This window comes from Benincasa hispida, chromosome 2, assembly GCF_027475165.1.
Source record: "Benincasa hispida cultivar pf3 chromosome 2, pf3_genome.v1.1, whole genome shotgun sequence".
In the NCBI taxonomy this organism is placed as follows: Eukaryota; Viridiplantae; Streptophyta; class Magnoliopsida; order Cucurbitales; family Cucurbitaceae; genus Benincasa; species Benincasa hispida.
The window spans coordinates 51,215,108-51,229,677 of NC_143479.1; the positions used below are offsets into that span (position 1 = coordinate 51,215,108).

The window sequence follows — 14,570 nt, forward strand, 5'->3', positions numbered from 1 at the left end:
TTTTAAGTTTGGTGGTATAATTGTAACCATAATATTAAAATTTCATCAATATGTCGATTTTTCTATAGATATTTCTATGTTTCTAGGGTTTGACATTGACATGAGAGATGAATAGATATTTTTATTATATCGTAAAAAAATTTACGAAAACACAAAAATTAAATATCAAAATATTACTAATATAAATAATAGATACGTCAACTCATTTGAAATTATTTTTTTTTAATATTTGTTTTTATAATTTTTACAGAAATATCATCGATATTTTATAGAGATTTACGTAGAAATTTAAGTAAAATTAGAACCTCAATATTTCGGTAGATATTGATTGCAACTACAAACATAGTAATTCCATTTCTGCAGACAAAAATGATCACCAATATACAATCTCCGAACCCGAACATGGCGAAATGCAGGGCCGCCATTGCTGCCCACAAGGGAATGTTCTTCAAGCTTCTTCAGTAAGTCCTTGTTTTCAGAAAAATGATACGATGCGATTTCACTTCTAAGCTCTTCTTCTTACTCGATTCCTGCAAATCAATCCATCAAATCAAACAAGTCCATGCCCAATTGATCACCACCGGCCTTATTGTACACCCAATCCCCACTAACAAACTCCTCAAACTTATTTCCTCCTCAAGATTCGCTCCAATTTCTTATGCCCACATGGTGTTCGACCATTGTCCCCAACCAGATCTCTTCCTCTACAACACCATTATCAAGGCCCTTGCATTATCAACCACTTCCTCTGCAGATTCCTTCACGAGGTTTCGTTCTTTAATCCGCGAAGAAAGGTTAGTGCCCAATCAATATTCGTTTGCATTCGTCTTCAAGGGATGTGGCAATGGTGTTGGGGTTCTGGAAGGGGAACAAGTTCGTGTTCATGCTGTTAAACTTGGGCTGGAAAACAATCTGTTTGTGATGAATGCGTTGATTGGGATGTATGTGAATTTGGGTTTTGTTGTAGATGCTAGAAAGGTGTTTGATTGGAGCCCCAATAGAGATATGTACTCGTGGAATATCATGCTTAGTGGGTATGCGAGATTGGGGAAAATGGATGAAGCTCGGCAACTGTTTGATGAAATGCCTGAAAGAGATGTTGTGTCGTGGACAACAATGATTTCTGGTTGTCTCCAGGTAATTACATGAAAAACATAAGTTTGTTCATTTTCTTATTTCAAATTTTTGGTTTCAATTATAAGTTCGGTCTTTAAACTTTGAGGTTATGTCCTTTGTAAAGGTGTACTAGTTGTTTGTGTTTATTTAGTCTCTACTCTTAAAAAAGTTATAATGAGCTCTTCAACTGTCAATTTTGTGTCAATGATGGAGAGTTATTAGAAAAAAAAAATTAAAACTTGAAAGTTAGTCCCGCTTAGGAACCATTTGGTTTTTTATTTTTAGTTTTTGAAAATTAAGTCGATAAACACCTAAATTTCTTGCTTTTTTTTTTTTTAATCTACTTCTTACCATTGTTTTAAAAATCCAGGTCATAGTAGTTTTTAAAAGTTTTTTTTTAAGCTAAAAATACGACTCTTGTACTTAAAAAAGATGCAAACCATTGTATGATAGTAAGAGGAAATGGGTTTAGTTTTTAAAAACCAAAAACGAAATCATTACTAGGCAGGACCTAAGGGATTTATTAGAATTTTTTTTAAGATGAGGGATAAAGAGACAATCTTGTAAAAGTTTAACAAACTTAGTATAACATGTAATTTATCCAAAATCTTAACGTTATATGATTGTAGCTACTTCTTGACACAGTAATACTATGCTGGTAAACGCTATGCCATAGTCAGAAGCCATATTTACTTTCATTGTGAGACAGAATTATTTTTCTGTCTCATTTCCTCAAACTTGCCCCTGCATCCATAAGGGAATCAAATGGTAAGCAATTACTGAGTATATTATAAGTTGAGTTTAGTTCTAGGTATGCTTAAAGAAGGCTGAAATATGATCTTAATCCATAGGTTGGTCATTTCATGGAAGCTTTGGATATCTTCCACAACATGCTGGAAAACGGGGCGAGCCCAAACGAGTACACGTTAGCCAGTGCCCTTGCTGCCTGTGCTAATCTTGTGGCATTGGATCAAGGAAGATGGATGCACGTATATATTAAAAAGAACGATATTCAGATGAACGAGCGGTTGCTAGCTGGACTTATTGATATGTATGCAAAATGTGGGGAGTTAGAATTTGCATCAAAGCTTTTCAAGAGCGAACGACAATTGAAGCGAAAGGTTTGGCCTTGGAATGCCATGGTTGGTGGGTTTGCAATGCATGGAAAATCTAAGGAAGCAATTGAGGTTTTTGAACAAATGAAGAGAGAAAGAGTTTCTCCGAACAAAGTTACATTTGTTGCTTTGTTAAATGCTTGTAGCCATGGAAATAGAGTTGAGGAAGGAAAATGCTATTTTGAATCAATGGCGAGTCATTATGGACTTGAACCTGAGTTAGAGCATTATGGATGTTTGGTCGATCTACTGGGACGTGCCGGGCGCTTGAAGGAAGCTGAAGAGATCATATCAAATATGCCTTTGACACCAGATGTTGTGATATGGGGTGCATTGCTTAGTGGTTGCAAGATTCACAAGGATGTTGAAATGGGAGAGAGAATTGGGAAAATTGTTAAAGAGTTGGATCCTAACCATCTGGGCTGCCATGTTCTATTAGCAAATATATATTCTTTGACTGGGAATTGGAATGAAGCAAGAACATTGAGGGAGAAGATTGCAGTAAGTGGGAAAAAGAAAACTCCAGGTTGTAGCTCCGTCGAGTTGAATGGGACATTCCATCAATTTCTCATCGGTGATCGGTCTCATCCTCAAACAAAACAACTCTATTTGTTCTTAGATGAGATGGCTGCCAAGTTGAAGATTTCTGGTTACATTCCTGAATCTGGAGAAGTTCTGCTCGACATCGACGACAATGAGGACAGAGAAACAGCTCTGTTAAAGCACAGTGAGAAGTTAGCCATTGCTTTTGGGTTGATGAATACAGCACCTGGAACTCCGATCCGCATTGTGAAGAACTTGAGAGTATGTGGCGACTGTCATCTAGCGATAAAGTTCATTTCGAAGGTTTACGACAGGGAGATTGTCGTTAGGGACCGAATTAGATATCACCATTTTAAGGATGGAACTTGTTCGTGTAACGATTATTGGTAGTGTTTTTTGTGTACATGAAAAAATTGTTTCATTTTCAATTGAAGCTGATTTGCATCTGCTAGTCTTGTACATTAACTTCAGCTTCAAACTCATTCAGGTACATTTACTAGCAACTTCATTGCCAATATCTAAATGGAAAATCTTTTTTTTTTTTTTTTTTTTTTGTTTCTGTTCATGAAAATTAATTTAGCATCTAAAGGATCTGACATTTTATAGAAAATTGCATGAACATGATAGGCGTAAATGGTTTAGACTTACAAGTAACTGGTCTATTGCTCCCTTTAAAAGCATTGTAGGTGCACTAGGCTTGAGCAAGCGAAACTGTCATACTTGGTTAAGTGATCCCAACCCAACTTCTAAATGCACCATAAGGGGGTGTTTGGCCCATGGGTTTGAAATTGGGAGGTTTGGCATTTAAAACCAAATTCATGCTTAAGTGCTTGGAATAAAATTCTCGGGAATAAGAAACCAAACTCATGGGGTTGGAATATATTTTTAATGAATACCATAGGTGTTAAAAAAAAATTTCCTTCATCTTTTACCACTTATCAATTGTCATCGATGACCGTTGGCAACAAACGTTGGGCGACTTCGTGATTAACTATGGGCGATCGATCGTCTTGACTATCGGCGATCGATAGTCTTGACCATTGGCGACCAATCATATTGATCGTCACCGTCAACGGGTGAGCATTTGATCTTCAGCGACTGATCGTTGTGGCCGTTAACGACCGACCGTGGTGACGATCAATGACCAAATGTCATGATCCTTGGCGATTGATTGTCGTGATGCTAGGTGACCAACCAATCGTCTTAATTGTCAACAACTGTTGATCATGTTTACCATTGGTGGACGATCTCGGTAGCACTTGACGATTGTGATCGTAACAACCGATTGTCGTGACTATTAATGACCGACTGTAGTGATGGTCAACAACCATACATCATGACCCCTGGCGATCGACCGACCGACTTGACCACCAATAATCGACCGATCATCATGCCATCGTCAATTGATTGTAGTGATTGTCACTAGGGTTTTGTTTTTGTATTTTCTCCTATTTCTTCTTCTTCCTCTCTCTCTCTCCCATTTTTACTCATTTTCATGAACTCAAGCAAGAAATTGAATTTTTCATCTAGGAGCTCTAATACTAAAGTGTTGCATCAATCGTGATGCTCGTGGATCATCAAATTCTCTTCACCAACCATTACACACCTACTATCATAGGTGATGGTGATCCACTAATTGTCACTTATAATTTTTTTTCTTTCCTCCTTTCTCCACTTTTTCCTTCAATTTCTCATTTTCTTCTCCTTCTTCATTTTTCCAAAAAAAAAAAAATGATTGATGGATAAAGAATGCTATTAAATGCAAATCTCATATGTAAAATTCATTTCATGACTACATGAATAAAAAAGATAATTTAGGAATTTAAAGTAAAACTATATTTGTTATAAATGAGTATGATACTAAATTTCAAAATTTATTACTTTATTATCGAACGATAAATTTGTTATTTAAAAGGAGATAAATTAAAGGCAAACTAAACTTGTTATAAAACTTAATTTCAAAACTTCGTTACTTTTTTTTTAACTAAAAACTATTTTTTATATAAAAATAACTAAATCATTGTCATTCATATAATGTTTGTAAGGATCAAATCCTGAGCAGAAACGTGAGAACGCCTTGCATTTCAAAATTCGACTTTAAAGAAATAAAGCACAACAAACTAAAACATAATAGAAGAGGACAAACATGACAATAAGCATGCATTATAAAGAATAAACAGAAGGGATAAACGATTCTTACTTTCGTAGATTCTCAAACTTCTTGAAATTCCTCTTATTCTTCTTACGAACGTCTTTTCAAAGATCACCGACACCACCACAAGAATAACCTTGTTATTCTCTAGGATTCCAAGAGTTGGATGAGTGGTCTCCAATACTTGAAGAGGAAGAGGTAGAGAAATTGTAGGGAGAGTATAGAGAGGAATTATCTTGGAGGCTAAGGTATATTTTTGCACAAATGAATGCTTGCCCTAAATGGATTGATAGGATGAATTTATATGAAGAAGGGTTTACCCGTTTCTCCAAATATTTTCTTTTTCACCCTTGATGCAAATTAATTAAATAACCCCTTATTTAATTAATTGGCACATTAATTAAAATAGTCTTTTTAAATATAAAATATATTTAAAAATATTTACACTTTATAGCAAAAAACTCCAAAAGTACAAAGCACTCTTGGAACTTTTTGATATAAAATATAAATATTTTTGGTATTTTTCTATTTATAAGAATTTTCCTTATTAAATAACCATATATTAAATCCAATTTAATATATAGTTAATTAATTAATTAATATATAAACATCACATGTTTATATGCTTCCACCTCTCTAACATTATAATTAATTAATTATTCATGAATCTAATTCACATAAATTAAATATTTGGATCACATTCAAATATTTCTCTCTAACATAATTTGAATTATGGATCACATCTATAATTAAGTATATATTAATCATATTAATATACAATTTCCTCAATTGATTTGAACAATTCAAATCATCCTTATTAATATCCTTTCGTGAGCAATCAAGGGGACCTGGTGGACCTACAAATCAAAAGCTCCTACGATATGAGATTTTAGAATAAAGGACACCTAACTTTTCTCGTCAATGACTGCATCGTTCGTCTTGGCGATATTGAAGTGGACCATCAGGTTGAGAACATGTTCTCTCACTGACTGGCCTTCCTTCATGCATATATTATAAACGTACTTGAGGGTCTCGTGTCGAATCTAAGTGGACGGTTGTTCAAACATCTTCTAGAGGAACTCCATAATTTGACGTGTAGTGATCATAGTCTCGTGTTTCTTGGTAAAAACATCGGATAGATTTGCCAAAATATAGACTTGGACCTTGTCATTGGTCTTTATCCAGTGGTCATAAGCATCCTTTAATGCTTGGGATGCATTACGGACGGAGATTGGAGGACATTCCTCTGTTAAGACGAACCGTAGATCATCTATAACTAGAATCGTATTGAAGTTATATTTCCATGTTTCTCCGATTAGTTTTTCGTTCTTAAGCAAAGAAATTATTGTGGAGGACATGCTGAAATGAATAAAAAATAATTGACCGTTTTAGTTATATTTGTCTTAAACCATTACACAATAACAAGTTTCCAATCAATTCAGAAAAAATAAGCAATCACAAAACCCTAATTACATTATTTATTTAGTTTTTGTAACAATACTTCAGATGTTTAGAGCAATAGTCATCGAAAGGTGATCAACTACCCCTCCCTTAAATTGAGACTAATTACTAATACCAAATTAACTCTTATTCCTATAGTTCTTAGCTACCGTTTTTCTGTCAAGGATTCATTAACTAGCTTAATTCATTCGATGAGTGTGACCCTCCCTAGAGGTACACTTCAATAGGCTACCGTAAGGAAAGACAACTGTTGAAGATTAACCTAAGAAACTCTATCCATTACTGGAGTTTGTGTTGTTCTAAATCCTATGATCAGGCCCTTTGAAGGGATGATCGCTCCAGAACGACATGCAGGAGGACCATAGGAATCTCATTGTACAACCTAATGGAGGAGACCGTAGGATACGATGACACGCATCATTCTTCCACTTACTATGAACACTTTCCTTGTTCACCTTGATATTGACCCATGTAAAAACTTTCCGAAGAGAGATCGCACCCAGGACGCGACGCGAAACTGAGCATGGATCTCATGGTGTGAACTCTTAGGGATGTGAGAGTTAAAATTGATATATCTTATATACCAATTTTCTCCACTAAAGTATTATACTATTTTAGGGTTTTAATATACTTAGTTAATTCTGACTAATGAATCTATCTAAGTCTTTCTTAATTTGCTCAATATAAGATTTATATTTAATGTTTTAACAGTACTCGATTTCATTTATTAAGCTCTTTAATAAAATCAATCATCTATTGCATACTTAGAAAATATTTTTCCAATTCACCTTTCAAGTCGGTTCCTAGTTGGAGATGTTCCATTTCAGTAAGCTTAAATACTCCCGCCTAGACAGAATGTTCCTAAGACAAAGGTCCCTTATAGGCAATTATTTTATAAATTTAATCTTTTAATAGATTTCATTTTAATCCTATTAAAACAAATTAAAAGATTAATCTATTTCTAATCTCATTAGAAATATTTCCAATATAACTCTAGATGAATTAATTTTAAATCATTTAAAATTAATTTGGACCTATGTTTGCATGCAACTCTTGATTATAGATTTTAGTCTATCCATTAAACAAATAACACTTATATTAATGCCATATCAAAACCTATAAATTTACATCTAATGACATTGATTAAATACAACCATTTTATTTATCTAAGTAATGTCATGCTCAATGCAAAGTCCATTTTCATTGAAAAATATAACAATTATATTAACCAACCATGAAAAGTAACCATCCAAATTCATCATTCCACCATACATTATAACATTTATAACATTGTATGATGCATTAATATACTTAATGTAACAAACATCCTTATAATATAACACTAATATTATGATACATGAACATGCTAATTTAATCATGCATCCATAAATATAACACTTATATTTAATCATGATGCATGAATATGTTTATCCTGAGGTGGGATTTTGAATCTATATGACATACATTATGTAATATAAATTCAAACATTAATTTAAACATACATCCAATGCATAATAAATTAAAATAAATAACAAAAATTGGACCAAATTTTGGCATTCTAAAGAAAAAATAAATAATTAAATTAATATCACATTTATATTAATTAAATTAATTTAATTAAAAATAATTAAACTAATCAAATTAGGTCAAGAAAGGGGAGACTTCAACTGGAACATCAACATGTCGTCGTGCATTCGCTCCGAATTAAACAGTGCTTTGCCTCGCCATTCTGAATGATTTTGCTTCGAACTTGTACCAAAACCTTCGATTTTTTTACTGATCTCTTCAGCATCTCTTTTTCCTCGATGGACACAGACTTACAGACTCGAAGAAAAAAAATGTTAAAAAAAAACACATCGGACCCTTATATTTTAATCTCATTAAAACGACAAAGTGTCAAAAAATGTAAACATCCAATTTGCAAACGTTTCTTTCAAAATGCAGACTTAAAACCCACCTTTCAAAATTAGTTTTTGTTTAAAAAATGCGAAGAACGAAAATGCAAGAAAAGTTCTCTGATACTAATTGTAAGGATCAAATCCCTAGCAAAAGTATGTGAAGGCCTTGCATTTTGAAATAAAAATACAGCGGACCCTTATATTTTAATCTTATTAAAACATAAAAAAAGTGTCAAAAAATGTAAACATCCAATTTGCAAACGTTTATTTCAAAATGCAGACTAAACCCACCTTTCATAATTAATTTTTGTTTAAAAAATGTGAAGAACGAAAATGCAAGAAATTTTCTCTGATACTAATTGTAAGGATCAAATCCCTAGCAGAAACATGAGAAGGCCTTGCATTTTGAAATTCAATCTTAAATAAACAAGATACAGTAAACTAAAACATAATAGAAGAGAATAAACATCAAAATAAGCATGCATTATAAAGAAGAAACAAAAGGGATGAACGATTCTTACGTTCGTAGATTCCTAAACTTCTCAAAGATCCTCTTGTTCTTCACACGAATGTCTTCTCAACAGTCATCAACACCACCAGAAGAATAATCTTGTTATTCTTTAGGATTCCAATAGTTGGATGAATGGTCTCCAACACTTGGAAGAGGAAGAGGTAGAGAGAGTGTAGAGAGGAATTATCTTGGAGGTAGGTTATATTTTTCCACAAATGAATGTTTGCCCTAAATGGGCTGATAAGATGAATTTATATGGAGAAGTGTTTCTCGTTTCTCTAGGTATTTCCTTTTTCACCCTTGATGTCAATTAATTAAATAACCCCTTATGTAATTAATTGACACATTAATTAAATAACCATATATTAAATCTAATTTAATTAATTCTTCATGAATCTAATTCACGTGATTAAATATTTAAATCTCATTTGAATATTTCTCTCTAACATAATTTGAATTATAAATCACATCTATAATTAATTATATATTAATCATATTAATATATAACTTTCTCAATTGATTTGAACAATTCAAATCATTTCTCGTTAATATCCTTTATTGAGCAAATAAGGGGACCTAACAGACCTACAGATTAGAAGCTCCAACGATGTGAGATTAATTGGTTAAACTCATTAACCAAATTAATCAATATTTGTTAACTAGGGGTACACTCCACTAAAAACCCGCAGCTGCACTCTTCTCACTGTAAATATATTTCTGTGTCCATGGATATAGATTAATAACAACACGTTGGTTCTTCATGAATATTTGTAATACCAGTTGGGTCAAATTACCATTTTACCCTTGGGTTACCTCTATATCCTTAAGTACCAATGCTCTTTTAATGAACAACCTGTTTATGGTCCAACCATTAAATAGAAACCCCTCTCAGGCCAGTGGATGGTAAAGCTCTTTTTTCAAATCCCAAAGACACCACTTAAAGGAACACTCATCTACATACCCTAAAGTCAGAGAGGAGTGAAATCCATCTTGTATTACTATGTTCCCAACTCTCCACTCTGTCTTGTCCCCAAGATAGTAGGCTTCTTGAGTTGGAAAACTGCCCACTCAAAAATCTAAGGACAATCTCTCGTGAACAAGAGTTCATAATACACTCAGGATTAAGACTAAGTTGCCTAGGTCATCCTATTGAAATAGAAACCTAACTAGTCAACAGCGTTACATCTAGTTGTTACTATTTCGTAGTCCGATCTTATGTAAACTCATTGCATAGGATACCTCCACTCGCATGTCACCTACACGAACGCATTAAATCATTGCGTTTGTATCAAATACAATGTGGGTCATATCTATAGTGTCACCATGATAAGGTACCCAACTTTATCCCTATACTATAGACCATTTAGGTTGTATCTTGAACATTGATCCATGTATGTCTCGACATACACTTGAAGACTTATAAGAAAACCTAGGATGTTAGTTTATTGGATTTAGGATTATTAAGACAAAATATAATACATTAATAACTCTTTATTGATGATGATCAATTAATTACATTTACTATCTACAAGTTTTAGGGCATAAAATCCAATGACATTGTCATAGAAATTAATAGACCCAAATGAACTAATTTAAGATTACAAAAGACAAACTAAAAGAAATTTCATTTTAAAGTGAATAAGTTAAAATTTTCTTTTAAAATTATCACAAAAATTGATGAAAAATACACTAGAGATCATATAGTTAGTTTGTAAACCCAAGTTGTAGCCACCTGCCAGAACACTCCCAGGCTTGGGTACCTTATCATGCACCCCAAACACAAGCGTTTGTAATTCCTAGGCTTTAGAACCCCTTCAAATAAGCCCTCAGGCATTTGATTCCCAGGCTTTTGATTATGAACCTGTATCCCATATGCCCTCTTAGGTTTCTTTCCCTCTCCCTTTGATTGAGTAGCAACATCAGCACTAGCAACACTCAAGATGCAGCCACCTGCCAAAACATTCCAATGGTAATTTTCTCTAGATTTGTCTTCTTTCATCTCGCTCTAGATCCTTAACTATTCTAAAACCGACTATTCTTCCTACTCCCCTGATCATTTTTCTTTTATTAATATCGCTCAAGTTTCGAAGAAGATGTTGTCGAACCCTATGAAGGATATTAAGGTGCAGAAACTCGTCCCCAATATCTTAGTTGGTGAGAGTGGAGATCAACTCACCAGAGTTGCTAAGGTATTTCTTTCTTCCATACATTCTTTGTTTCTTTATGCTGGTTTGTTGAGTGAAAATTTAATTTTCAAAAATTAAGAGGGAATAAACCTTTGGTTGGAGAATTCCACATTGAAAATTTTGATTTGGAAGCCTCCCTTATGTACTCCAACCTTGAGCTTTGAGTTTAGGTCCCAAGGGGTACCCATGTTTTGGAGGGAGTGAGTATATAGACCAATATGGGTTTGATGGACTTCCCACATGTGTTCTGCCGTCCGTCCGGTCGGGCGAGGCGAGGCGAGGTGCGTGTGTGTGATTATTATTTTTATTTATTACCTTTTTTATTATTATTATTATGTTTTAAAACTGAAAAAAAAAAAAGAGAAAAGGAAGAAACTTGGTCCTCTGTGAGTCTTCCGCACGGCCCCTCGCACATTCTGAGGCTCTCCGCCTCTTTCTCACTCGATCGTTCCACGCTGAAGGCCTATAAAAGTCGTGGCCTTCAGCAGATCATACACACAATTTTTTCATTTCCATTCGAATGTTCTTCTCTCCTCGCCTACTCTTCCATTTTCCATTTTCCGAGCAGTGAGTTAGAAAGGGTGTGTGTTCCGGTCGGTAATGGTGCATTTTCGATCAGGTTTCTTTTGCTGTTTTATCCTGGGGACGAAGTGGCAATATTCCAGACCTGCTTGCACACTTGGGTAGAGCCGCGAAACGTCTTAAAGAGAGCGAGCTCCATGACTCAACCTATAACGGGTTTCGTTTTGCAGGTTTTGTTCTTTGCTTAACCGACGTGCCTTGACCGTTTGTTGTACATCATTCTGAGGGTCTTGCCATTTTCAACATAGTTCTTGTTTCTGTTTCCGCCATTAATGATTTACTTTCCTCAGGTGCTTGAGTAACTTAGTGGCCAGAGCCCTGTGTTCTCTAAAAGTACATTTTTTTCATCTTGTAGTCTCTTGACTTAGATTCTATAATGGTCTGTTCAAATTAAAACATAAGTTAAAAAGAGCTAATATTTTATTCATGGTTGGATTTGTATTTAGAATTGCAGCTGAAGTTATGTTTGAAAGTCATAGCTCGATATTGGATTTGATAGGCCATGCTATTTCTTTGTGGTTTTTTATTGAAAAATTTTATTGTGGTTTACAGTGAGATACACTGTATGATCATTTGGAATCAGACGTAATGAGAAGATCTCTTGCTATGTCATTATTAGAGGAGAAAAGGCGATGCAGCTTTGGGAAAATGGGTGGAAGATTAAGGAGTACGAGTTGCTTCATAGGAATTTCAGTGATACTAGATGCTTTGGCTTCGGTATTCAAGAGCACATTGATCTTGGGATCAAAGATCAAGTAAGCCCTCATTCATTTTAATATAATAGCCATTAAATTATATTTCAAAATTTGTATGAAATTTCCCGCTTGGTCTTCAATCTATTCTGCTGAGGTGATTCTGTTTTATATTGCACATGAATATAGCTATACACAATACTTATTACCTTTTTCATTTTCGATTCACTATCCTCCAAACATGTGTTTCCCCTTTACCAACCCAAAAATATATGGGTTGTGTTAGGTTGGTCATATGAACAAGGTTGATGTGTTAGACATTTAATCAGTCCGAAATTTTGTGTTGGTCTGAAAAAAGCATCCAACCTAACCTAACTCATGTATATCCCTACAATAATACGCAAGGATGGATTTGAACTTTTACCTTTTAACTGATAATACATACTTTTATATTAGTTAAGTTGATCATATTTTGTTAAGCTTAAACAAATAGAATTTGTAAATAGACAAATCCTAACTATAAATTTCATTGAGTTACTGTTTTTGTTGGGATTGGTGTCCTAATTCTCCCGAAGTCTCATTGTTTTGTAAAGATACACATTATTCAAATAAATGTTATTTGATTCTGGAATTTACTCATATCCAATAAACAAAGCTCCTTGGTTATCTTATGTGAACTTAAGCATATATATGTGATATACAAGTGGATCATGCCTTAAGTGATAACCTAAATCGGTCTGTAGTATAAGGATTTAGGTGGGATACCTGATCCTGGTGACACTACGGATACGGCCCACTTTGTAGAGGTTTGCAAGTGTTGTAAACTACTACAGATGGTTGATCCTGACCATTCGTGTGGAGACATGGAACGGGGGTATCCTATATAAAGAGTTTGTATAAGACCTGGACCACGAGATAACTAGACTATGTATATAATGTCGTTGATACTAGAGACTTGCATCTCACCTAAAAGACCATAGGTGACACGACCTCAATCCTGAGTGTTTTGTGAACTCCTGCCTTTGAGGGCGGTCCTTTGATTAGTATGGGTGAGAGTGGCCAGATTGCCAACTCAACATGCCTACCTTTTTGGGGACTTGTCTGATCTGGGAGCTGGGAACCAATCCACAATATGGAATTCACTTCTTTTCCGAAGCAGGGATAAGTAGAGAGATTGCTCCCTTAAGGGCTGGTTCTGAGGATTGAACATAGTGGCCACAGCTTCTCTTTGGAAGAGAAGACTCAATCATAGTAGGACTATGATTTAGGTTCATTAGAGGGATCAGTGGTACTTAAGGAAACAGATGTAACTACAGGGGCATAATGGTTTTTGGCCCAACTGTACTTACGAGCGATCTGTGAAGGGTTGTCGCACTGCTGATTGGTTAAGATGGACACATAATATATCTGTAGTGATGAGAGTTCAGTTGTCAGTCTTTAGTGGAGTGCCTGACAATTAACGGATAGTGGATCTCGTGACTAAAGAGTTTAGTCAGTTATTCACGTACCGTTGGAGCTTCAGATCTACTGGTCAATGAAGTCCCCTTGGTAGCTTGGATTCATGTTGAAGGATCAAGTTCTTGGTGTTGATTTTGAAATGTTCAAATTGACAAGAGGTATCATGATTATATATGATATAATCGGTATGATGTATAAGACACACCTAGTGGAGGATTGATGTAAATGAGATTTACATTAAGTACTATGGAATAATAAAAGAACTATGGTTTATATGTTTCATGAGATGAAATATTAAAACTATAGGTTATAAATATAGTATGATAAGTTGGTTATCATTTATGTTTATAATAATATTAATTATTAGATAAGTAATACTTTTTCTTTTAAATAACCAAAATAGTGGGTGGTTATTGATCATGGTAACCGTGAGTATAAAGGAAATCAGTTTCCTATTTTGAAAAAGAGTTTTTTCACAACAGTTTGAAAAGAATTTTGAGTTTTCTCTCCAGCGAAAAGAAACTCGCGGAAGTCGTCAAGTAAATACAGATTTACTAAACGACGGCTGAGCTAAGTAAACGATTGTGCAGGTGCTAGCTAAACGATCGTGCAGTGTTTACTAAACGATCACATAGCTTTTGCTAGATGATCACATAGCTTTATCTAAACGATTGGGCATCGACCTATACGATAGGTCTCCAACTTCTCCCACTTGCCCAGTCGTGTACACGATCTGTCTTTCTTCCGTTTGTCTGCCTCACACCAAGTCCGAACAGAGCCCACCCTCTGGATTCTCATACCGAGAATACTAAGGTCGCCTTGTTGGTGGTGTCAGACTCAACTCGACATCATCGAG

General features: G+C 34.7%; 1 protein-coding gene across 1 annotated transcript; it reads left to right on the forward strand.

Annotated features, from left to right (window-relative positions):
* Positions 1 to 302: 302 nt before the first annotated feature.
* On the forward strand, positions 303 to 3,319 carry LOC120070671 (pentatricopeptide repeat-containing protein At5g66520-like). The gene is made up of 2 exons (XM_039022507.2): positions 303 to 1,137; positions 1,968 to 3,319. Exons 1-2 carry the CDS (start codon positions 484 to 486, stop codon positions 3,162 to 3,164), a joined length of 1,851 nt encoding a protein of 616 aa, XP_038878435.1. The 5' UTR covers positions 303 to 483; the 3' UTR covers positions 3,165 to 3,319.
* Positions 3,320 to 14,570: the final 11,251 nt, after the last annotated feature.

What these genes read in the sequence shown, in the direction of transcription:
- LOC120070671 (XM_039022507.2), top strand. Translation starts at nt 484, where the DNA reads ATGATACGATGCGATTTCACTTCTAAGCTCTTCTTCTTACTCGATTCC. An exon ending in TGATTTCTGGTTGTCTCCAG is followed by an intron (nt 1,138 to 1,967) that starts GTAATTACATGA and finishes CTTAATCCATAG; the next exon opens with GTTGGTCATTTCATGGAAGC.